The following is a 25,166-nucleotide window of genomic DNA, read 5'->3' as shown; positions in this document are numbered from 1 at the left end:
TTTTTAGAAAAGTAGGGGAGACCCCCAGCCCCATTTTATTAAATGAGACCAAAGTAGCTGTCGCCAAGATGTCAAGTTACAGTGCAGAGACACACAGGCCAGCAGAAAATGGTAAAAACAAGTTTAAGTGCTCATTACAGGCAAGAATTCTCAAATTCATAGAGAGATAGGCTCCGAAAACCAGTTGGTCTTCTCCAGTTGGTAGCGCAGCTCATCGACAGACCAGGTCCCGTACTGTTTAAGTTCATACTTTTAAGCCATTCAGAGAATAATTCTTACTCCCTCCGTTCAAGATTGTATGGAGTAACTGATTAATCCACCAGTGCAATCGATCACGCAGTTGGTGCTGGTACAGGAGCAATCAGGTAGGCCGATTACCATTTGGAAATGAAAGGACGTCTAGACTTTGTGGTACTGGCTGTGGTGCTCGAAAACAAAGCAGACTCACCCATCAGTCCAAGGGAACGGACAAGATCCGGTTCGGCTGTGATTAGATTATGCTATCACGAGGTTGACTATCCATGTAGCCGCCGCCCCACAGGCCACAACGCATCGTGGTCGCCTGTCACTCGCTGATCGCCAACCACAGAGCAACTCTGCTCCAAAATATTCCGACTAAAAACGGACATTATGAATTAGCCCTGGCTAAGCAGTCCAGGTAATAATATTACTATACCATCGTTATGCCCCCGCCCGCCATTCTGAATTTCTGATTGATCCCAGTCCACATTGCACATGCCAGCAAGAGATGCTGTAATTCGCTGCCGTGTAGTTGCAGCACTGATTGACTGGTACAGGCGTACAACATCAAGAAGATCACCCCGCCAGATGTTAGTAGTAGCGACCGGCTGTCACGTTGCTGAATGTGTGCGTGTGTGTGTCTGTACTGGGTACACGATCGATTTTGTTTTTAGTCCTCAAGTCAAATTTGTTTTTGCAAAAAAAACTGAGTCAACATGGCAATTTCGAGACCAAAACCATGACATGCATGGGAAAAAGGACCATTAGTGTCCGGTTTAACGGTTGAGAGACGGAAAGTATAGAAAATAAGTTGAGATACCATTTATGTATTTTTCGAAAAGTTGGGGGACCAAAATTTTACTTTTCTCTTTCAGAAAAGTGAAACTATGAATGACCAACTCAATAAAATCCTAAGCTTTTTGTGGAGCTCATCTCTCGCCTAATTTTTTTAATAAGTTCATCAAAAAATTATAAATCTTAGTTGAAAGCTGCATTTTCTTAATTTATGTTCCATTTTGTTTGGGTTACGACTTCCGTGCGATGACATTCTTGACAGTGGAGATGGTGGCGTCTTAAGTTTGGTGTTAACTCCGTTATCGTCCTGTTGTACGCATCGCAACCTATTCTCTAAAGTGAGTTGTTCTCACGGCTCGTCTTTTGCATTTTTTTGCTCTTTTTTTTGTTGACTAACCAATGAGACAACAGTTTCACAACTTGTCTTGAAAAAGGATGTGTGTTCACTGTCAAGGTACGTTCAACTATCTTAGATTCATATTGTTCGAGAGGTGGATGAGTCATGTGATTTTACATAACCTGCAAGGCAGTTTGTGCAATCACGTTGTTTTGCAATCTTGTCACAAAATACATAAATAAACGTCAAGATAGGATCATTTGTCTAGAGTTGCTAATTTTGAAGTACTATGATAAAGCTAGTTTTCCCGAGGATCGTGGTTGTGTGGGTCCGTTTCAATCGTATCGATATTTAGGTGCTTTCTCTTTTTTTTTACGGGCGGTGCTGCTCGAAAACAATGCACGCTCGTCCATGATTCCAGGGAACAGACAAGATCCGGCCCGGCTGTGATTAGATTATCAGAAAACACAGTAGTCCAGTTTATACTCGCGTCATGAGGTTGACTATGCATGTACGTAGCCGCCCCCACAGCGCATCGTATCGTATCTACGACTACGAAGCCACGCTACGTGCCTACGTGGTCGCCTGCCACTCGACGATACCCAACCACAGAGCAACTATGCTCTCGTATATATACGCTCCCGGCCCTTCTCCTAAAATATTCCGACCAAACTGACATCACCGATGAAGTGGCAGTAGCACTGGCTTGAACTAGTCCAGTTAATTGTGTCATCATCAATTCATTAAGCTGATCCCGCCCGCCATTCTGATTGATCCAAGTCCGTCGTTTTAAGGAGAGCAGCTAGAGAGCTCGTCCGGCCTCTCTGCCCCCGCGCACTTCACGAGTGGTGCAGCCGTGTAAGCAGGAGCAGGCTTGTGCGTTGTGGTCGGAGATGGGTTCGCTGGGGAAGGTGGCTTCGGCGTCGGCGGGGGAGAAGCTGGTGCTGGCCGTGAACGGCGCGAGGCACGAGGAGGCAGCCGGCGTGGCCCCGTCGATGACGCTGCTCGAGTTCCTCCGCACGCGGACGCCCGTCAGGGGCCCCAAGCTCGGCTGCGGCGAAGGTGAGAGCTAGCGTGCGACTCCTAATGTAAAATTTGCTTTTTCACTACTTTTTGTGAGAATGAGATCATGAGAATCTTCGGCTGGATAAGCGGATCGAGCTCCGACCGGCCGGTCCGGCGTGGGGAGATCGATTGGTACGGTTGTTTTATGCTCCTTTTAGTTAGGTCGATCAACCCGTGCTGCACGCGGGGCTCAGTCATGTCTGGCTGTTACCGAACCCGGCCAATCCGAACTGCTGAGTTCGGTTGAACTGAATCCTAGTTTTCAGTTCAACAAAGTTTTGCGCAGATCGGTTGCTGAACTCAAATACGAACTATTTGAAACTGTAATTTGCGCGTTCATACAGACATGAGCCAAAACAAACATACATATTGATACAGATTTATCCGAGTTTTACTTAAAATAAACATACACATAGATTCATATGGGCTGGGCGAGCCTACTTGTCGGTGCGGTAGCGGCGGATCGCCTTCACGAGGTCGGCGTCGAACTCCGCCTTCCTTCTTGCCCCTTCCGCCGATGCCGTCTCCTTGGACTGGAGGCAGACCGCCTCGTCCCCCTCCGGTGCCGCCTCCAAGGCGGCCACCGGGAGGAGCCGGCGGTCGAACTCTCCGCCTCTCCCTCCTCCATGGCCCACTCCCCCTCCTCCTCCTCCATCTCCGGCATCGGCGCCGGCGACAAACTCGCAGCTGCCGCCACCCTCTCTGCTCTGCCTCCTCCAGGAGGTAGGCGTCCCACCGTTGTGCGGCGACGCCGCTAAGCTCACAATGGTGATACCACTTGAGCATACCATGTCGGTGAGCACCAAAACAGCGGCGACGCTCATCGGGGAAGAGGAGGGCGTCGGCGACAGTGATTATGTTTCCCAACCACGGTGGGGAACTAGGGGTTCTCGCTCGTGCGGGGAAGCGATATGGCGGCCGCATCGATGGCTGGAGGAGCCGGCCGGCCTCATTGTGGCGACGGCGCGGTTCGGATTTGGAACCGAAACGGCCCCTCTGAGCCTTAGATATAAGAGCTCGTTTTGGGCCGTTTCAGTTCCCCGAATTCCTTTTTTCGGGCCGGGCCGGGGCGTTATTCCCAAAACCGAATACGGAAACAATGAGTGCGAAAGGAATTTCTGTACACGTGCACGTAGGATCGATGGGTGGACAAACGAGCTTGGACTGGCGAGCTGGACCGAGCCCGTGACCCGAACGAAATTGGTAGCCCACCACGCACGGCCCAGTGAATCGCGACCCAGTTCCGAACCAAATTGCCTGCACCTACTCCATCAGGCCCGCAGGCGCAGCCCATAGCCCCATAGCCCTCCCGTTCGCTCGCTCTGGTGGTTGCGGCGGCGGCGCCGCACGCCCGCCGCCCCGCCCGCCTTTTGCCGCAGGCCACAGCGCCATCAACCGTGCATGCCGCCCGCTGCAGAACCCCCCTCCGCCTACCCCCACTTCTGAGCTTGCCTCGCGTCAAGCTGCAGCATCTCCGGCCGGCCGACGGCGAGGACGCGGCGTCCTCTTCCTCTCCCCGAGGCCCGAGTACACGGGTGCCGACACCCTCTTCTTCCCTGTGCCGTCTGCTCTGTTCTGCTAGTTCCTAGTCGACCTGGCGCTTCGATCCGCCGCCGTTGCCTGCCGGCGATGCTTGGCCGACGCGGGCGCTAGACCGAGCCAGCCCGAGCCGAGCCGACTGAAGAGGCTCGTTTGCTCTTCGTCTCGGCTCGCCTCCACCCTGCCGCTCCAAGGCACACACACCGCCTCTAGGATTATCCGGCGCTGTGGGCTACTTCATTCACATCAACATTTTCTCGATTTGTCCTTCGTGTGGATGTGCGTCGTCACGATCTGATAGAAACGGCAAAGCCCAGACGGAGCCATAGAAAAATGTGCCCATGCTAGATGTTCCTGCTAGATGTTGTTGGAAGCTGGCCAACCTGGGCGGCATCCCGTCCGGGCCGGCCGGCGGTGGCTCTCAAGTCTCGTCTACACGAGCTGCTCTGCTACTCAATTTTAAGTTAATCAATTAGTAGCACTGTATGTTTTATCAGGACTCACGATTAATTGACAATCTGACGTTTGCTCCATTTCATTGCAGGTGGATGCGGCGCATGCGTGGTCCTGATCTCCAAGTACGACCCGGCCACCGACGAGGTGACCGAGTTCTCGGCGAGCTCCTGCCTGACGCTAGTCAACAGCGTGAACCTCTGCTCTGTGACCACCAGCGAGGGCATCGGCAACACCCGGGATGGCTACCACCCCGTCCAGCAGCGCCTCTCCGGCTTCCACGCCTCCCAGTGCGGCTTCTGCACCCCCGGCATGTGCATGTCCATCTTCTCCGCGCTCGTCAAGGCCGACAAGCCCAAGCCCGGCACCGAGCCTGCTGCACCGCCGGGGTTCTCCAAGCTCACCTCGTGCGAGGCCGAGCACGCTGTCTCCGGCAACCTCTGCCGCTGCACTGGCTACCGGCCAATTGTCGACGCCTGCAGGAGCTTCGCTGCCGATGTTGACCTCGAGGACCTCGGCCTCAACACCTTCTGGAAGAAAAGCTGCGCCGACATCGCCAAGCTCCCGGAGTACTCTGCCGGCTCTGTATGCACGTTCCCGGAGTTCCTCAAGTCAGAGATCAAGTCCCTGGTACCGCCGACGGTGATCACCGGCGATGATGGTGGCTGGTACCACCCCAAGAGCATCGGGGAGCTGCATAGCCTCTTCGATTCAGACTGGTTCGACGAAAACACTGTCAAGGTCGTGGCATCGAACACCGGCTCCGGCGTGTACAAGGACCAAGACCTCCATGACAAGTACATCGACATCAAAGGGATCCCGGAGCTCTCGGTGATCAACAGGAGCAGCAAGGGCGTGGAGCTCGGAGCCGCCGTGTCCATTGCTAAAGCCATCGAGGTGTTTTCCGATGGAACTCCGGTGTTCAGCAAGATTGCCGATCACTTGAGCAAGGTGGCCTCGCCGTTTGTCCGGAACACGGCGACCATCGGCGGGAACCTGGTCATGGCGCAGCGCCTGGACTTTGCGTCAGACATCGCCACCGTTCTCCTCGCCGCGGGCTCGACGGTCACCATCCAGACGGCTTCCAAGAAGATGTTGTGCCTGACGCTGGAGGAGTTCTTGGAGCAGCCTCCCTGTGAAGTCAAGACCATACTGCTCAGCGTGTTTGTTCCTGACTGGGGTTCAGACAATGTCATCTTTGAGACCTCTCGAGCATCTCCTCGACCATTCGGCAATGCCGTCTCCTATGTAAATTCTGCATTCCTGGCAAGGACTTCAGGGGGTACAGCTTCAGGAGGGATCCTTATTGTTATTGAGGACATCTGCCTCGCATTCGGCGCTTACGGTGTCGATCATGCAATCCGGGCTCGAAAGGTTGAGGAATTCCTGAAGGGGAAATCGGTGAGCGCGCAGGTGATACTTGAAGCAGTTCGGCTGCTGAAAGATGTCATCTCGCCGTCAGAAGGAACCACACACCCTGAGTATAGAGTTAGCTTGGCTGTCAGTTTCTTGTTCAGTTTCCTGTCTTCACTTTCCAACGGCCTGGACATGCCGGCAAATTCTATCGCTCCCAACGGGTCATGTGGTAATGGAGTCGTGAATGGTAGCGTCCAATCGTCACAGGAGAAGCGTCTTGAGGTTGCCAGCGATTATTTGCCGATTCGCTCGAGGCAAGAAATAGCTTTCAGTGGCGAATACAAACCGGTCGGCAAGCCGCTCATGAAAGCCGGGGTGGAGCTGCAAGCTTCTGGTTTACTCCTATACTCTTATTCCAGTGTCTTATTTAGCTCACCAGTTTTTCCTTCAACTACTTTTTTCTCTAGCTTTTCAGTTACTCAACCTTGCAACACTTAGATTTCATATGTATGGTCGCACTTGAACTTTTTAAATTCCATAGCTTCAACTTCTTATAAGCATATCCCTAAAAAATCTTCTTATATGCTTATATTGTATTATCCATAATTCAAAACAGTGTCATTTGATATAGACTCTTCTTAATGGGCCAAGATCATTTGATAGTCCTTTTCGTTTATCTCTAGTACACTACACTAGTTCAATGAATGCTGAACCATCTGATAAGCTTCATCCCTGCACCTATTTCTTCCACATTATGTTTTTGAGCCTCTAATTTCTATCCTGAAACATGCACTTGAACATAATCTTGGTTCTTTGCAGGGGAGGCTGTGTATGTTGATGACATCCCTGCTCCCAACGATTGCCTCTATGGAGCATTTATCTACAGCACACATCCACATGCTTATATAAAAGGTGTCAATTTCAAACCATCTTTGGCTTCACAAAAGGTCATCACGGTCATAACTGCAAAGGACATTCCGAGCAATGGAGAAAATGTTGGATCCAGCTTCCTGATGTTCGGAGAAGAAGCGCTTTTTGCTGATCCGATTTCTGAATTTGCCGGCCAAAACATCGGCGTCGTGGTACACTTTTTCACCACTTCAACTTGATTTTAAGAACTAAAGAAATGCACAATTGGCAATAGTAGTCTATGTTTACCCAATGTTTTCAGGAAACATTTGGGACCCAATGTTTACACAATTGGCAATAGTAGTCTATGTTTGAACTTACCGTCCAATCATGTTACTTTGCTGTCACTCAGATTGCTGAAACTCAAAAGTATGCCTATATGGCGGCGAAGCAAGTCGTCATTGAGTACAACACTGAAAATCTTGAGCCGCCAATTCTGACAATAGAGGACGCCATCCAACATAACCGCTACTTCCACACTCCCCCATTTTTTATTCCTAACCAAGTTGGTGACTTCGACCAGGGGATGTCTGAAGCTGATCACAAGATCTTATCAGGAGAGGTGCACACTTCATGTTAGGATGTACTACATCTTGAGTTTCAGGAAAGGACCTATGCCTACTGACACCTAGTATCATTGTTGCTTCACCCACAGGTGAAACTTGAATCACAATACTACTTCTACATGGAGATGCAGACCGCATTGGCCATCCCCGACGAAGACAACTGTATCACTGTCTACTCGTCGACGCAGATGCCCGAGGTTGCGCAGGCTGTCATCGCCAAGTGCCTCGGCATTCCACACCACAATGTCCGCGTCATTACAAGGCGTGTCGGAGGAGGCTTTGGTGGAAAGGCAACGAAAGGATGCCATGTAAGTAGTGCCCCAACAAACAATTGTTTTTTTTCTGTCTGTATTTTTCAGTTGCTACAATCTGATCATGGAGGAATTGGTTGTTTGTGTTTTCAGGTTGCATGTGCAGTTGCAGTCGCCGCGTTCAAGCTGCGGCGCCCTGTCCGGATGTACCTGGACCGGAAGACGGACATGATCATGGCGGGAGGGCGGCACCCGATGAAGGCCAAGTACTCGGTTGGGTTCAAGTCGGACGGCACTCTTACGGCGCTGCGCCTGGACCTCGGGATGAACGCCGGGATCTCGCCGGACATCAGCGCGATGATGACAATGACCCTCATTGGGGCCCTGAAGAAGTACAACTGGGGAGCCCTCTCCTTCGACGTCAAGGTGTGCAAGACCAACGTGTCCTCCAAGTCGGCGATGCGTGCCCCGGGTGACGTGCAGGGCTCCTTTATCGCCGAGACCATAATTGAGCACGTCGCCTCCACGCTCGGTGCCGACACAAACGCCGTCAGGAAGAAGAACCTCCACGACATTGACAGCCTCAAGGTGTTCTACGGGGAAGCCGCTGGCGACGTCCCGACGTACACCCTCGTCGACATCTTCGACAAGCTGGCCGCATCGCCGGAGTACAAGCAGAGGGCGGCGGCAGTGGAGAGGTTCAATGGTGGGAGCAGGTGGAAGAAGCGTGGGATCTCGTGCGTGCCGATCACGTACGAGGTGCGGCTCCGGGCGTCGCCCGGGAAGGTGTCGATCCTGAACGACGGGTCCATTGCCGTGGAGGTCGGGGGAATTGAGATCGGGCAGGGGCTGTGGACCAAGGTGAAGCAGATGACTGCGTTCGGGCTCGGGACGCTCTGGCCCGAAGGAGAGGGATTACTCGACAAGGTGCGCGTGATCCAGGCCGACTCGCTGAGTCTGACCCAGGGTGGGTTCACCGGCGGGAGCACCACCTCTGAGAACAGCTGCGAGGCGGTGCGCCTGTCCTGCGCCGAGCTCGTGGAGCGGCTGATGCCGATCAAGCAGAGCCTCGAGGCCACGTCCGGCGTGCCGCCTTCATGGACCGCCCTGATTGCCCAGGTGAACTTGATCCCTTCATTTCTACCACTAACACGGTGACAATTCACGACTGGATCACTTGAATTGGCGGTTGATCGTTTGTTTTGCTCCTTGCTCGAACACAGGCGACGATGGCGAGCGTGAACTTGGCGGCGCATGCCTACTGGAAACCTGACCCAGCTTTCGTGAGCTACCTGAACTACGGAGCAGGCGTCAGCGAGGTACGTGCCACTCTGACCTGACCATCCAAACAGCGGCAGCAGCACCGCAGATGCATTTCGTTCCTGAATTCTGATTGGGTACGAATAATGGCAGGTGGAGGTGGACGTGCTGACGGGGGCGACGACGATCCTGAGGAGCGACCTGGTGTACGACTGCGGGCAGAGCCTGAACCCGGCGGTGGACCTTGGCCAGGTGGAGGGCGCCTTCGTGCAAGGCGTCGGCTTCTTCACCAACGAGGAGTACGCCACCAACGCGGACGGGATGGTCATCAACGACGGCACGTGGACGTACAAGATCCCCACCGTCGACACCATCCCCAAGCAGCTCAACGTCGAGCTCATCAACAGCGCCCGCGACAAGAAGCGCGTCCTCTCCTCCAAAGGTACGGCAAATATCGATCCTCTTTTGACCTGACATCAACAAGGCACTGCGTTCTTTGACATGACGATTCTTTGGTTAATTGATTGCAGCGTCCGGCGAGCCGCCGCTGCTGCTGGCGTCGTCCGTGCACTGCGCGATGCGGGAGGCCATCAGGGCGGCCAGGAAGGAGTTCGCGGTGGACTCGCCGCTCACGTTCCAGATGAACGTGCCGGCGACCATGGCCACCGTCAAGGAGCTCTGTGGGCTCGACGTCGTCGAGAGGCACCTCGAGAGCCTCTCCACCGCCCGCAAGGCATGATGATAAGCATGGCACGTAGCCACCTACGCGTGTACTGTACGTAAGGGAACGACGATATATACTAGCCAATGTGAGGTGAATGCTGGCCAGTCTGCAGTGTGTACAAAAGTGAAGAGATACATGATCAAGTTACAGACGTGTGTTGGTATGATGCCAAAATTGAGTTGCTGCTTTAAAGAAAATGAGTTGGTTGCAGGGGTGAATACATGAAGCTCTTGCTCAAGAGAGGAAAAGAGAATCTGCAAGGTGATGACATAAGTTGTGTGTAAAACCATGGATTTTAACAAGATTGTTGATGCAGAAAAATTCATGGAGGTAAAGAAACGAGATATTGTACATCATAATATAATTCATAATCTTGGGACAATTGTCTTGTTGTCGAATCTGGAACAAATGATGTATTTTCCTCTCATAAAACATGGTGGAGGGCCTGGAGGCCGATAGATGATGGATCGATGCGAGCAAAATCACAGCCTCACAGGAAGACGAGACGACTGGCGTGGGCTCTGGGGCCGCTGTGCCGCAGGATGGCTAACGCACTGGGCGTCTGGGCCTGGGGGGTGGGTGGGTGGGTATGCTGGGCTGAGGTCACTAGAATCAACAGTACTTCTGCTGGGCTGGACCCTGTTGCTGTAGCCCATCTAGCACGGGCCGTGGGCCCGCCCCTGCGAGCCAACACGGCCGGCGGGATCTCACGCGAGCCGGTAGTGGCCACCTTCCGTCCCGTGACACGGTTTCATCTGGTCCCGTCTGCATCCCTTCTTCCTCGTGCAGACCGGAATTGGTCTGCATCGAAGGTATCTCGCCCATTTGTCGCTGCCGCCGATCGGAGATCACTTTGTACACACACTGCCTGCATAGCACATCGCTTTCCTCGAAATTTCAGCGCGCGCTGGTGGTGGTACGTGCTCGAAAACAAAGCACACTCGTCCATCAGTCTCGGGAACACACAGACAAAGATCCGGTCCGGCTGTGGTTATACATTAGAAAATCTTGTGCATGTGGCCACCCCACAACGCAAATTAATACGAAATCGTATCTACCGGAATTAAGTTCACCCGGGCGGATGTGTGTCTGTGCTGCGTACACGATCGAGATCGACCATCACGCCCCCATTCTCCATTTGACCCGCGCCAGCTTGAATGCGTGCGGTGCGGCGTACGTGAGAACATCAGCGCTCACGTACGCCGTTTCAATCCCCGTACGTCGCTTTCGGCCGGCCGTTGGTCGATTGCCAGCGGCATCCACGTTGGTTTTGGTTTAAGTTCTGCAGGCGCCTCGACCGCCGCCTGCTTGCTCTCTAGGGAAGCCCGTCGTTTTAAAGGAGAGCCTGGTCCGGCCCCTCTCTCTGCCCCGCGCACACACTTGTCGGGTACGTGATGCAGGAGGAGGAGGAGCTAGCAGCAGGTTGGCTTGTGGTTGGTGGAGATCGATCGACGGGGTCGTTGGGGAAGCCGGAGGCGGCGGCGGCGGTCGAGAGAGTTGTGCTGGCCGTGAACGGCGCGAGGCACGAGGAGACAGGCGCGGCGCCGTCGACGACGCTGCTGGAGTTCCTCCGCACGCGGACGCCCGTCAGGGGGCCCAAGCTCGGCTGCGGCGAAGGTGAGCTAGCGCGCAACATCTAAATTCACCGTACACGAAGAGAAAGAGAAAAAAAGAAGAAGATAAATGCAAACATCTTCGAAGGCTGAAAACATTTCTCGCTCAACAGGGCTGCACCCACGCGGCCCATTCCGGTCGGTTCGGATCAAAACGTACGTCGCGTTGGCTGAATGTATGTCTATGGTCTGTGCTGTGTACACGATCGATTTTCACTTGGATGCGTGAGGCGTACGTGCGGGCTAGCGCGCGTATCGGAGAACATCAGCGCTCACGCACGCCGTTCCAATATATCCCCGTCGTCGCTTTCGGCCGGCCGTTGATCGATGCCAGCGCCATCCACGTCGCTACTGTCCCGGTTTATAAGTTGTGCAGGCGCCTCGATCGACCGCCGCCTGCCGCTCGCTCTCTAGTCTCTAGCCAAGCCCGTCCTTTTAAACGAGAGCCGGGCGCGTTTCACGAGCGGTTGTGGAGATCGACCGACCGATGGGGTCGTTGGGGAAGCCGGCGGCGGCGGCGGCGGCGGGCGAGAGAGTGGTGCTGGCCGTGAACGGCGCGAGGCACGAGGAGGCCGGCGTCGACCCGTCGACGACGCTGCTGGAGTTCCTCCGCACGCGGACGCCCGTCAGAGGACCCAAGCCCGGCTGCGGCGAAGGTGAGCTGGCTAGCGCGCGACCTCTTCATTTCCTTTCCGTTTTTCTGCTTTTGCAAATTTGTGAGATGGGAATCATGAGAATCTTCGGCTGGATAAGCGGGTCGAGCTAGCACGGTGGCCTCCATCTTCCCGGTGTTCGATTCTTCCTGTTCCTTTTACTTGCTCCTCGATGGCTGCTCGATCGACCGTGCTGCTGCATGCTACTGTACTATGCACGCGTGCCGCCATGTTATTCAACTCCGGTCAGTTTCACGTTATCACGTAGGGAAACACGAGAGGAATTAAGAGAGAGCGGCCGGGGAAAATAACGAGTGGCGGAAGGAGTTTCTGTACACGTGCACGTAGGCAACACGGCACACACCGACCGACGACTCTAGCTAGGGTCGGTCATCTGGTCCTGGTGGCATGGGCTATATGTATGGCTCCTGCTACTAGCTTCATTCATTGCGTATCACGTCAAGATTTTCTTGATTTGTCCTTCTTCGGTGCGGACATGCGTCGACCGTCACCATCTGATGGAAAATGGGTTCCTGGCCAGCGTGAACAGCACCCGAAGTCCCGAAGAGCAAAGGCACGGCTTGCCTTGCCACCTTTTATCCACCGTCAGTTTCAATCCGACGGCTAGCAGCAACCCATGCGGGAATCCTATACGAGCGCCACGGAGGAAACAGCAAGGGGAAAAAGAAATCTTCGGGCTTCTCGGCCGAACCGCCGTCGCCGTCGCCGCCGCGGGAGGGGGGGGGGGGGGGGGGGGGAGAGCAGGCTCCGCCGGACGCCACTGCATCCTCCGCCCCCGCTCCGCCTCTCCCAGTTCCGACGGCCTCCTCCGCCCCCGCTCCTCGAAACCCCCGCCCCCCCTCCTGTAGCAGTGGGCATCGACCTTCAGGTTGCTCGCTGCCGTCGGACTCCAGCAGCAGGAAGGAGGTATCCGTTTTTCTTCTTTTTTTGCTGAACTTTGTGATGGATGTGCTGTGCAATTGAGTTGATGCGTGTGCTACCTAATTGTGCAGATTCTTGTTGATTGGGGTGATGTGCTGTGCAATTTGACATGATTTGATTATTGTTCTATGCAATTGTGGGTGTTGTGCATTTGCAAGTGTGTGCAATGGGAGAAATTGACAGGGGGATACCTCAAGTAGGTATGCGGTTTAATGGGTGTTTTGGGTTGCATATGGGGGTCGTGCACAGTGCTGATCATGTAAGAACAGTCCAGATTTAAGTGCTAAGGGCATTTGTGAGTGTTGACCATGTAAGAATATTCCAGATTTGGCTACAGTGCTAAGTGATGATCATGTAAGAACAGTCTAGATTTTAGTGCTAAGGGCATTTATGAGTGTTGATCATGTAGGAACAGTCCAGATTTCAGTGCTAAGTGCTTCAAAATTTCAATTGTTCAGACCGTGTCCAGTTTTTCCTTATATGTTTTGTCCTTGCAAAAATTCACTTGTTTAGATTTGACTTGTATAATTTGTCCTTGTATTCCAGTTTTGGCTTCCATGGTTTGTGAAGAAATTGGAATCGATGAACTATTGTTCTTCTATAAACCTGCTGTATGCCTGAACGATTGTTCAGATTTCAATTGTTCATACCTATATAAGTGTCCAGCTTTTGCTTGTATATTTTGTCTTTGCAAAATTGCAATTGTTCAGATTTGGCTTGTATAATCTATCCTTACTGTTGTCTGCCTGTACGTGCCTTCTGTCTTCTGATCTGTAATGGAATCGCTGCACTCCTCTTCTTCTTAACCTGCTATACGTGTGTATCGTGTCTAAAGTCGTTGCGGGCCGTCCGATTTTAGTTGACGGTGGATAGAGGGACGCAGGGCACCCGATCTCGGTCCGCCGGGGGCCGTCTCTCAACTCTTCTGTGCAAAAGCTTCCTTTGCTACAGGGGTTTGTTCGAGTATACTATTTCTCGAACAAAGCTAACATTTAAAACCAACTGATCTAAATGTGAGATTTGTACTACAAGCTTTTGAATTAACAAAGTTACCATTAAAAGCTTCATCCATCCGCCGATGCGGAGATAGTCATGTCCTAAATTAATACTTCGTCCAGAACGTTTGTGCTGCAGACAATTTAATTATCTTAATTTTATTCATGTTTTTGAGATTTTGATTCAACCAAGGACCAGGGGAAAGCATTTCATCCCGATGATTTTTTTTCTTCAAAATGTTAGTCTCATCACAGAAAGTCTGCAGAATGATATTCCAACAGATAACTAGGGAATAACTATTTTATCTGTGAATATAGTCATACTTAGTACAAAGTCACTTTTAGATCAACCAACAATCCAAGATTACCTGACAGTCTGACATTACTATATCTCATTGTAGGTGGATGTGGTGCATGCGTGGTCTTGATCTCCAAGTACGACCCGACCACCGACGAGGTCACCGAGTTCTCGGCGAGCTCCTGCCTGACGCTCGTCAACAGCGTGAATTTCTGCTCGGTGACCACAAGTGAGGGCATCGGCAACACCCGCGATGGCTACCACCCGGTGCAGCAGCGCCTCTCCGGCTTCCACGCCTCCCAGTGCGGCTTCTGCACGCCCGGCATGTGCATGTCCATCTTCTCCGCGCTCGTCAAGGCCGACAAGCCCAAGCCTGGCGGCGAGCCAGCTGCACCGCCGGGGTTCTCCAAGCTCACCTCGTGCGAGGCCGAGCACGCCGTCTCCGGCAACCTCTGCCGTTGCACGGGCTACCGGCCCATCATCGACGCCTGCAAGAGCTTCGCCGCCGACGTCGACCTCGAGGACCTTGGCCTCAACACCTTCTGGAAGAAAGGCTGCGCTGACGTCGGCAAGCTGCCAGAGTACTCCGCCGATTCTGTATGCACCTTCCCAGATTTCCTCAAGTCTGAAATCAAGTCCCTCATACCGCCAGAGGTGATCACCGGCGATGACAGCAGCTGGTTCCACCCCCAGAGCATCAGGGAGCTCCACAGCCTCTCTGATTCAGACTGGTTCGATGACAACTCTGTCAAGATTGTGGCGTCTAACACCGGCTCCGGAGTGTACAAGGACCAAGACCTCCATGACAAGTACATCGACATCAAAGGCATTCCTGAGCTCTCAGTGATCAACAGGAGTAGCAAGGGTGTGGAGATTGGAGCCGCCGTGTCCATTGCTAAGGCCATAGAGGTGTTTTCTGATGGAACTCCGGTGTTCAGCAAGATCGCCGATCACCTGAGCAAGGTGGCCACACCATTCGTCCGGAACACGGCGACCATCGGCGGGAACCTGATCATGGCACAGCGGCTGGAGTTCCCGTCGGATATTGCTACCGTCCTCCTCGCAGCGGGTTCGACGGTAACCATTGCGACAGCTTCCAAGAAGATGCTGTGCCTGACGCTGGAGGAGTTCTTGGAGCAGCCTCCCTGTGATGTCAGGACTATACTGCTCAGCGTTTCTGTTCCTGACTGGGGTTCAGAGAATGTCATCTTTGAGACCTCCCGAGCATCTCCTCGACCATTCGGCAATGCTGTCTCGTATGTCAACTCTGCATTCCTTGCAAGGACTTCACTCTATGCAGCGTCAGGAGGGATCCTTATTGAGGACATCTGCCTCGCATTCGGCGCTTACGGTGGCAATCACGCGATTCGGGCTCGGAAAGTTGAAGAATTCCTGAAGGGGAAATCGGTGAGCGCACCTGTGATACTGGAAGCAGTTCGGCTGCTAAAAGAGGCCATCTTGCCATCAGAAGGAACCACACACCCTGAGTACAGAGTCAGCTTGGCTGTCAGTTTCTTGTTCAGTTTCCTGTCTTCCCTTGCCAACGGCCTGGATGAGCCAGCAAAGGCTATTGCTCCCAATGGGTCATGTGCTAATGGAATCATGAATGGTAGCGTCAAATCGTCACCGCAGAAGCATGTTGAGGTTGCCAGCGATTATTTGCCGATTCGCTCGAGGCAAGAAATGGTTTTCAACGATGAATACAAACCGGTCGGCAAGCCGGTCATGAAAGCTGGGGTGGAGCTGCAAGCTTCTGGTATACTCCTATACTCTTATTGCCGTGTCTTATTTAGCTCAAGAGTGTTTCTTAAATTGCTTTGCTGTCTAGCCTTTCAGTTACTCAACCTTGCAAGTTCTCGATTTCCATTGCTTCAACTTCTTATAAGCTTCCGGTATATTTTCTTCTGCATAATTCAAAGCAGTGTAATTTGACGTTCTTCATTATGGACCAAGATCATTTGATAGTCCTTTTCGTTCCTGTTCAGTACACTAGTTCAATGAATGCTGAACCATCTGATAAGCTTCATCCTAAACCCATTTCTTCCACATTCTGTTTTAGAGCCTGTACTTTCTATAGGAAACATGCACTTGAACATAATCTTGGTTCTTTGCAGGGGAGGCTGTGTATGTTGATGATATCCCTGCTCCCAAGGACTGCCTCTATGGAGCATTTATCTACAGCACACACCCACATGCTCATATAAAAAGTGTCAACTTCAAATCATCTTTGGCTTCACAAAAGGTCATCACGGTTATCTCTGCAAAGGACATTCCAAACGATGGTGCAAATATCGGATCCAGCTTCCCGATGTTTGGAGACGAAGCGCTTTTTGGTGATCCGGTTTCTGAATTTGCCGGTCAAAATATCGGCATCGTGGTATGATTTTTCAGCACTCGAACTCGATTTCCAGAAGAAGAAAAAATGCACAACTGTCAATATTATCCTATGTTTACCTGATATTTTCAGAAATCATTTGAGCTTACCTTGTTAATCATGTTACTCTGCTATCACTTAGATTGCTGAAACTCAACAATACGCCTATATGGCGGCGAAGCAAGCGATGATCGAGTACAGCACTGAAAAACTAGAGCCGCCAATTCTGACAATAGAGGATGCCATCCAACATGACAGCTACTTCCACACTCCCCCATTTTTGGCTCCTACGCAAATTGGGGACTTCGACAAGGAGATGTCTAAAGCTGATCACAAGATCTTATCAGGAGAGGTGCACACGTGATGTTGGGATGCAGTACATCTTGAGTTTCATAAAAAGGACCTATGCACACTCACATCAGTAGTATCTTTATTACTTTTTACCACAGGTGAAACTTGAATCACAGTACTACTTCTACATGGAGACGCAAACCGCATTGGCCATCCCTGACGAAGACAACTGTATCACCGTCTACTCGTCGACGCAGACACCTGAGGTTACGCAGGGGGTCATCGCGAAATGCCTCGGCATTCCACTACACAATGTCCGTGTCATCACAAGGCGTGTCGGAGGAGGCTTTGGTGGAAAGGCAATGAAAGGATGCCATGTAAGTGCCCCGACAATCTAACCAGTGGTTTACATAACAAACTAAGTTAATATTATTTTCTGTTGGTGCAATCTGACAAGGGGAGGTATTGTTTGTTTTTGTGTGTTTTCAGGTTGCATGTGCAGTTGCAGTCGCAGCGTTCAAAATGCGGCGCCCAGTCCGAATGTACCTGGACCGCAAGACGGACATGATCATGGCGGGAGGGCGACACCCCATGAAGGCCAAGTACTCGGTCGGGTTCAAGTCGGATGGCACGCTCACGGCGCTGCGCCTGGACCTCGGGATCAACGCTGGTATCTCGCCGGACATTAGCGCGATGATGCCGATGTCCATCATCGGGGCCCTGAAGAAGTACAACTGGGGAGCCCTCTCCTTCGATGTCAAGGTGTGCAAGACCAACATGTCCTCCAAGTCGGCGATGCGTGCCCCGGGCGACGTGCAAGGCTCCTTCATCGCCGAGGCTATAATCGAGCACGTCGCCTCCATGCTTGGTGCCGACACGAACGCCGTCAGAAAGAAGAATCTCCATGGCATTGACAGCCTCAAGGTGTTCTACGGGGACGCCGCGGGGGAGGAACCCACGTACAGCCTCGTGACAATGTTCGACAAGCTGGCCGCGTCACCTGAGTACAAGCAGAGGGTGGCGGCGGTGGAGAGGTTCAACGGCGGGAGCAGGTGGAAGAAGCGTGGGATCTCGTGCGTGCCTATCACGTACGAGGTGCGGCTCCGGGCGACTCCCGGGAAGGTGTCCATCCTGAACGATGGATCCATCGCCGTTGAGGTCGGGGGGATCGAGATCGGGCAGGGGCTGTGGACCAAGGTGAAGCAGATGGCCGCGTTCGGGCTCGGCCCTCTCTGCCCTGACGGAGAGGGACCGCTCGACATGGTGCGCGTGATCCAGGCCGACTCGCTGAGCATGATCCAGGGTGGGTTCACCGGCGGGAGCACCACCTCTGAGAACAGCTGCGAGGCGGTGCGCCTGTCCTGCGCCGAGCTTGTGGAGCGGCTGATGCCGATCAAGAAGAGCCTCGAGGCCACGTCCGGCACGCGACCGTCGTGGACCGCCTTGATTGCCCAGGTGAACTAAATCTCTCTTCGGTTCTACCACTAACACGGTGACAATTCACGACTGGAATTGACGATCGATCGTTTGCTTTTCTCCTTGATCGATCGCAGGCAACGATGGCGAGCGTGAACTTGGCGGCGCATGCCTACTGGAAACCTGACCCATCTTTCGTCAGCTACCTGAACTATGGAGCCGGTGTCAGTGAGGTACCTTCCACTCTGACCTGATGATCCAAACCGCAGCAGCAACACCGCTAATGCATTTCTTTCCTAAATTCTCATTGGCGACGAATAATGGCAGGTTGAGGTGGACGTCCTGACGGGCGCGATGACGATCCTGAGGAGCGACCTGGTGTACGACTGCGGGCAGAGCCTGAACCCGGCGGTGGACCTGGGCCAGGTGGAGGGCGCCTTCGTGCAGGGCGTGGGCTTCTTCACCAACGAGGAGTACGCCACCAACGCCGACGGTCTGGTGATCAACGACGGCACGTGGACGTACAAGATCCCCACCGTCGACACCATCCCCAAGCAGCTCAACGTGGAGCTCATCAACAGCGCCCCCGACCACAAGCGCGTCCTCTCCTCCAAAGGTACACCTCAAGTGATCATCGAATCCCCTCTTGAATGAGTCCCTATCTTGATTCTTGAATGATCCCCTATCAACAATGGAGTGTGTGTTCTTTGCCCTGACGATTCTTGGTTAACTAATTCCAGCGTCCGGCGAGCCGCCGCTGCTGCTGGCGTCGTCGGTGCACTGCGCGATGCGGGAGGCCATCAGGGCGGCGAGGAAGGAGTTCGCGGTGGACTCGCCGCTCACGTTCCAGATGGACGTGCCGGCGACCATGGCCACCGTCAAGGAGCTCTGCGGCCTCGACGTCGTCGAGAGGCACCTCGAGAGCCTCTCCGCCGCCGCCAAGGCATGATGATGAGCTTGGTACCTAGCCACCTACGTGTGTACTGTGTACGTGAGGGAACGATACGACATACGAGCAGTGTGTGCTGCTGGGCAGTCTGTGTAGCGTGTACAAAAAAGACAGGAGATAACAAAGTTGCAGACGTGTGTTGATAATGTTATGTGATGCCAAACATGAGTAGTGATGACATTTCTTACGAGTGAAGGTGATGACGTTAGTTGTGCGTAAAACCGCAGATCTTAATGCCGTGCTAACGCGATTAATTAATGCCCGTAATCAAGCATATGGCAATTGTGAATTTGACGCAGGATCACGACCGGTAAAGCTTTGGTACTCCGGCGACCGCGTGCGCAGGGTCGGTTGGGACTGGCCACCGGGACAACGGCAGTCCGGGTTGGGCTCGCAACGTGTGACACGTGTCCGACTAGTAACGAGTCCGGCAAACCCAGTGCGTCTCCTTCACGCAGTCGCTCTCGCCCTCGCCGTTACTATAACAAAGGCCCCCCCGCATGACCCAAAGCCCCCCAAACGCAAACTCTCGCCTGACCCCGTCTCGACACCCGGTCGCACGCAGATCTCGAACGTCGAGTTCCGAGGACGAGCCATGTCGCAGCGCGCGGCCGCCGCGACGGCGCAGAAGAGGAAGTGCCCCGCTGACGAGGAGAGCACTGCCGCCGGCCTGTGCGCCAACGGCTGCGGCTTCTTCGGCGCCGCCGCCACCGCCTACATGTGCTCCAAGTGCTACCGTGACCACGTCGCCGCCGCCGACGGCACAGCGCCGAGCGTCTTCGCCCCTGCTGCGGCTGCTTCGAGTTCGACGGCCGCGCCTCCGGAGAAGAAGGCCAAGATCAGCGTCGCCGTCGAGTCTGCCTCTGATGCCGCAGTAGATCCCGCCGTGACGGCCGTGAAGCCAGCGGCGGCGAATCGATGCGCGACGTGCCGCAAGAAGGTGGGGATTCTGGGGTTCCGGTGCCGATGCGAGGGCACCTTCTGCAGCGCCCACCGCTACGCCGAAAAGCACGCCTGCGGATTCGACTACAAGACAGTCGCCCGGGAGGAGATCGCGACGAAGAACCCAGTCGTGGTTGCCGACAAGATGGTCACCAGGATCTGAAGCCCGCGCGCGGCCACAAGATCGCCAGACAAGAACGAAATCGGGCAGGGCAGATCAAGAAGTTCGTGTGCTTCAAGGATAGGATAGGATCGTATCGATGTTCTTTGATTTTCCTTGTAGCCGAAATTGTAATGGTACATAATTTGGAGAATGAATGAAATGTGTTGGATTCGTTGATCGATATTTTTATCTGAAGACTGCGTAAGCTTACACTTTTAGCCCCTTGAAGAACGAAAAAATGCTTGTACTTTGTATCGATGCTTGTTTGGCTACATGTGTTGAACACCAGTCCAATCACAATTATTACATCAAGGCGCTCACGTACAAGATTGTGCATACTAATTAATCCACCCGTGCAAAATCGATGCTGCCGTGCACGATCACGTAGTTGGTACTTGGTAGTGAGGCCATCACCATTTCGAAAAGAAGGGACGCCTGGACTTGTGAGCAGGAGACGACGACGATGGCGCCGTTGCCGCCGTCCACGGAGCCGGAGCTGGAGCCGGTGCCATCCAAGGGGCACCAGGGAGTGCAGCAGGGGCAGGTGCCGCAGGTGCAGGCGCGTCCGCCGAGACAATGGTGACGTTAAGCTTCATGCCCATCTGGCAGTGGTTGCCCACGGTGCAGACGAACCACCGCCTCCCGGCCTTTCCCAGGTGGACCTGGTCGGCGCCGGAGCTCCAGGCGGCGGCGCCGTTGCTGTTGCTGCACGTCTTAAAGTCCGGCCCGCTCACTTCCACCACGTTATGCAAGGCCTTGTCGTAATTGAACACTGCAAGGCGACACACGTTTTGAATCAGCTCCTCCAGTTTGTTCTTAAACGAGATTTTAACTAGAACTCCGGCCGCTCCGGGTAAATTACGTTACCTAGTGCGTCGCCGACTCTGAACTCCTTGCTCTTGGACCAGACGTTGTAGTCGAACCCCAGCGTCCACCCTGTGCCGTCGCCCACGGCGTGCACGGCGGCCGAGGCGAGCACCGGCAGGAAGACCATGGCGATCGCCGCCGCCACGGCAAGCATCTGCAGCTTGTTGGAAGCCATTGTTACCGTCTTACCGAGCACTGAAACTGAAACAATCTCTTCTTACGGAGTACCATCTACTTACTGACGAACTGTTCGCTGTATGTGGTTGTGAAGAGAACAAGCACACTTGGATGATTATATATAGAGTGTTTGACCTTGTCCTGGCTCAGGTATGTGCGAGAAATAGTCAAGACAGGCGTATATACGTCGTGAGCTTCGCTTCGGAGTTACCGACGGAAGGAATGGAGGCATCGATCGATTGGTAAAGCGTGCTTTTTTTTTTTGGAGGATTCAGAAAAGCTTTGCTTTGTTTGACACAGCCCCGGACTCGATCCCTAGCTCTAGCTAGTTTCGTTTCGGGCTATTCGTCCACCTGTGCTCTTGGGAGTATATGTGACGTGCTGACCAAGATGAGACGAACGAAAATTGACTATATATGTTACTCGGTGGAAAATTGACTATATATCTTACTGCCATAGTTGATCAGCACCAGGGCCTTCAGGTTCCTTCGTCCATTTTTAGACAAATTTTAGACAAAAATTATGGGACCGAGGGAGTAATAGACTTAGGCAGTGTATTCTAGATGGACACAACGGCTTTGATAATAAAGTTTAACTAGCGCGGGTAGACTTTTATAATGAAATGGTATTCTCATGTATTTAAATTTTTGTTTTTCTACTTATTTTGCTATTTAGTTGTATTGTATTTGGATTATTTCAATATTTTTTTGAAATACATGATTTGTTTAATTTTTTTACTTAATGAAATATGTAGTTTTTACCTTAATCATAATATTGGTTGTTCTTAGATCGATAAATTCATAACACATCAATATACTGTAGATTAGGATAGATTATGTTGTGTACTGGCACCATTACGGTTGGCCGGCTACGTCTGGCACGTATTTTGCATGTATCCCGTGAGTTTTTTTTTAATTTGACTATCTATATTCACAGTATATTTATTTGATATTCTAGATGTTTTTATATTTTGTTACATACATGATCAAACTTTAAGTCTGAGTTAGGACAAGCTTGGACGACGCCCAAGCCGTGGCCCTGGGTGCTGAGTATCGTGAGTCGGTGCACTACTGGTGTGAGTTCTGAGTTTACCAGGAGACCCTCTACGCCATGAGATACTCTTAATTAGTTCTACAGGAACCGCATCATATAGATTTTATTTTTGAAGATGTCTTGGGAATATCACCATATTATAGATATGTCTTGGGAATATCACCAAGCAATGTTATCATCACAGCACATGGTCGTAAGACCGGAAGAAAACCGGATTTGTCTTCCAAAATTGTATAGTGATGGAGTGGGCCAGTGAAAACTTGACAAGTGCGTAAAAAACTTACTTGGGCGCTCATGAAAATCGTATGCACCGATGGTATTCATCATCGACGGACTAGTCTACATGGAGGGGGGGAGGGGTAGTCCCCACCCCAATTTGTCATGGGAGAGGGCATTCGTCCCCCTATTAGTCCAATTTATCTTTCTAATTAGCAGACACTAATTTGTTGTGGAAGAGGGCATTCACCCTGTACTATGTGACAAAAAATATACTTGAAGATAGACAATAAATAAATTCATGTTTGATGAACCTTAGAAAACAAGAACACAAAAATACATGGAAATGACTTTGCAGTACTAAAATTGCAGCCAAGTTTTCTACAATCCCTCGCAACACCGGACCATGATCATACATTTCGTAGTAATGCACAATTCAAGGTGGGCAAGAGTTTTTTCTGAGCAAAACAGATGAGATTCTTGAGGGGTTCAGAGCACGTCACAAAAGACTTGAATCATGAAGCCACAGACTAGTTCACGGTCTTGTTAACTTGCCTCTATCTGGTAGCCAAAAAACTAATTCAATTCATCCTTTGGAACGAAAATTTTGGAGTAAAATACACCACAAGTTCATGAACTCGACAAAAATGAACACTTTGGTCCACAAACTCGAAAAACGCACACTTAAACCCCTAAACTAGGACTACTGTGTCACTTTAGTCCAAAAGCGGTTCGGCGAGATTTGAACACGCCACGTGGCCGCCACGTCGGTTTCGGTCAGGACCGCGGGCTGCTACTCCGTTTACTCAGGATTTTGTTTGCAAAACCAACATGTCCGAGCCGCCTATGAGGGGCAAGGCGGCCGCGCCCAAACGGGGATCCTAGGGCCCTGAGAACCACACCGTTGCCCCCGCCGCCTCGCCTAAGGTTCCTATCAAGCCAATAACGCTCAATTTTGACGAGAGGACGTCGGTGAATGGGTCGCCGAAGCTGACGTGGCGGTCGGCGTGGCACGTTTAAACCTCGCCGAACCGTTTTTGAACTAAAGTGACACAATAGTCCTAGTTTAGGGGTTTAAGCATGCGTTTTGCAAGTTCATGAACTGAAGTGTTCATTTTTTCCGAGTTCATGGACTGGTGATGTATTTTACTCAAATTTTTGTACTCCGTAGTAAAGTTCGTAGGCCAAGCAATTGCAGAAACCAAACCATGCATATATTGTAATAACACTGGCGACTTTGTTATCAGCCAAATCAAAATTGAATTAAATTTTAATTGAAGAAAATTTCCAAGGGCCCACATTCACAAGGATACAACACTGCCAAACACAAAAGAAAACACACACACACACGACGCAAAACGCTCGATTAACTGATCACATATGCCATGTAGAAGGCCGATTAAAAGGTAGTACGCCGCCTAGAGGACGAGCGCGGCCGCGGCGAGCGCCGTGACGGCAGCGACCCCGAAGTGCTTCGCGTGAACCTTGCCGGCGGGGTTGGACGGCGCCGGCGGGCCATTGGGCGGCAGCGCGCCGGCCTCGTCGACGGTGACCTTGAACTTCATGCCGCCCTTCTCGCAGTGCTCGCCGATGTCGCAGATGAACCACCTGCGCCCGGCCTTGTGGAGCGTCACCCTGTCCTCGCCGGTGCTCCACGTGTTGGCGCCCGCCGGCTTGGTGCACGCCGCGAAGTCCACGCCGCCCACCTCCACCACGTTGTGGGAGCTGCTCCCGTACTTGAACACTGCACATCGATCCACGCACAAAGCACAAGAGCCAATATATACGATCAGTTTTTCTTGATCAAGAGGAATGAAGGTCGACCATGAAGAGGTTAATGATGTACATACAGAGCGTGTCGCCAACGACGAACTTCCTGGACTCGGACCAGGCCGTGTAGTTGAACTGGAGGGTCCAGCCCTTGTCGTCGCCGACAACGTGCTCCGATGCCACGGCGAGGCCCGGGAGGAAGGCCACGGCGAGGGCGGCGACGGCGACGGCGACGAGCATATGCTTGGAAGCCATCGGTCGGCCACTGAGTAAGCAAGCAGCTAGTATATAGATGATTAAAATTGCTAGCTCGAGCTGCTTGCTGAAGAGAAGATGCTGCTTTGAGTGTTGTGCTTTTGGGGTCTGGCTCGCGCACGTATATATAGCACACGAGAGAACTTAGTATGGAACTCATCCGCCATTAGTGAGTTGACAAATGTCTAATTGGAGCAGCAGCTAGCCGGCCACGGCCGCATCAGTATCGAGTATTCGAGTTGAATGCGTCCGTGTGGTGCCAAATGTGGTCCGTATATTTGCTTTGGTACCATCGGAGCAGAGGGACGAACGGGTCGAGTAACCCTTTTTTTCTTCCATTTTTTTGTCACATACATGGAACCGTAGCATAGCTCCATCTGTTATCACGTCAGATGTTTCACACGAAAAATTTGTTTGAAGAGTGGGGGTCTCATCGATACCGGGGCCATGGCCCATGATGCAACAGTTTGATCAAAGGGCGATGCGCCAGCGTCATATGAGTGTCGGACGAAAAACGTGTCAGATACTCGTACGTATTTTGATTTTTTTTAAGATTATGTAATGCACATATAAAATTATGTAGATACAACTATGGTTTAGTGGACGGATTTGTCTGTCCTAATTCGAGAGTCGCAGGTTTATTCTAGATTAAGTTTAACTTTTGAGAGAATTACTTAAAACCATCACATTTGGGACA

The 25,166-nt window shown here is 52.3% G+C and overlaps 5 protein-coding genes and 1 long non-coding RNA gene across 7 annotated transcripts; 4 read left to right on the top strand and 2 right to left on the bottom strand.

Moving 5' to 3' along the window:
• The first annotated feature begins 2,108 nt into the window (after positions 1-2,108).
• Positions 2,109-9,893, top strand: LOC100822898 (probable aldehyde oxidase 2). Its single transcript, XM_003559295.4, has 9 exons — positions 2,109-2,434; positions 4,521-6,179; positions 6,605-6,867; positions 7,047-7,256; positions 7,350-7,568; positions 7,665-8,630; positions 8,735-8,830; positions 8,925-9,213; positions 9,302-9,893. The coding sequence occupies exons 1-9, from the start codon at positions 2,266-2,268 to the stop codon at positions 9,508-9,510; spliced, it is 4,080 nt and encodes a 1,359-aa protein (XP_003559343.1). The 5' UTR covers positions 2,109-2,265; the 3' UTR covers positions 9,511-9,893.
• Positions 9,894-10,874: 981 nt separating this feature from the next.
• On the top strand, positions 10,875-19,159 carry LOC100822277 (probable aldehyde oxidase 2). Of its 2 annotated transcripts, none has more exons than XM_024459725.1 (9): positions 10,875-11,112; positions 14,100-15,752; positions 16,111-16,373; positions 16,513-16,722; positions 16,820-17,038; positions 17,151-18,116; positions 18,215-18,310; positions 18,405-18,693; positions 18,818-19,159. In XM_024459725.1, exons 1-9 carry the CDS (start codon positions 10,890-10,892, stop codon positions 19,024-19,026), a joined length of 4,128 nt encoding a protein of 1,375 aa, XP_024315493.1. In that variant the 5' UTR covers positions 10,875-10,889; the 3' UTR covers positions 19,027-19,159. The 2 variants fall into 2 exon arrangements, with proteins under 2 accessions (XP_024315493.1, XP_003559341.1); XM_003559293.4 differs by lacking the exon at positions 10,875-11,112 and adding an exon at positions 11,492-11,764.
• LOC104581789 lies at positions 11,771-13,335 on the top strand. Its single transcript, XR_729948.3, has 2 exons — positions 11,771-12,688; positions 12,775-13,335. It is a non-coding gene; the product is annotated as an uncharacterized LOC104581789 (long non-coding RNA).
• Positions 19,160-19,172: 13 nt separating the features above from the next.
• Positions 19,173-20,286, top strand: LOC100821969 (zinc finger A20 and AN1 domain-containing stress-associated protein 7). Its single transcript, XM_003559292.3, has one exon. It carries the CDS (start codon positions 19,226-19,228, stop codon positions 20,129-20,131), a length of 906 nt encoding a protein of 301 aa, XP_003559340.2. The 5' UTR covers positions 19,173-19,225; the 3' UTR covers positions 20,132-20,286.
• Positions 20,287-20,354: 68 nt separating this feature from the next.
• Positions 20,355-21,246, bottom strand: LOC100821651 (mavicyanin). Its single transcript, XM_003559291.2, has 2 exons — positions 20,999-21,246; positions 20,355-20,903 (listed from the first exon to the last, which is right to left on the bottom strand). The coding sequence occupies exons 1-2, from the start codon at positions 21,171-21,173 to the stop codon at positions 20,542-20,544; spliced, it is 537 nt and encodes a 178-aa protein (XP_003559339.1). The 5' UTR covers positions 21,174-21,246; the 3' UTR covers positions 20,355-20,541.
• A 2,452-nt stretch (positions 21,247-23,698) lies between these two features.
• On the bottom strand, positions 23,699-24,572 carry LOC100821348 (basic blue protein). Its single transcript, XM_003559290.2, has 2 exons — positions 24,295-24,572; positions 23,699-24,188 (listed from the first exon to the last, which is right to left on the bottom strand). Exons 1-2 carry the CDS (start codon positions 24,467-24,469, stop codon positions 23,863-23,865), a joined length of 501 nt encoding a protein of 166 aa, XP_003559338.1. The 5' UTR covers positions 24,470-24,572; the 3' UTR covers positions 23,699-23,862.
• Between the last annotated feature and the right edge of the window lie 594 nt (positions 24,573-25,166).

The sequence above is a fragment of the Brachypodium distachyon genome, chromosome 1 (genome assembly GCF_000005505.3).
Source record: "Brachypodium distachyon strain Bd21 chromosome 1, Brachypodium_distachyon_v3.0, whole genome shotgun sequence".
Lineage (NCBI taxonomy): Eukaryota > Viridiplantae > Streptophyta > Magnoliopsida > Poales > Poaceae > Brachypodium > Brachypodium distachyon.
This window is presented reverse-complemented; position numbering and strand designations above follow the sequence as displayed.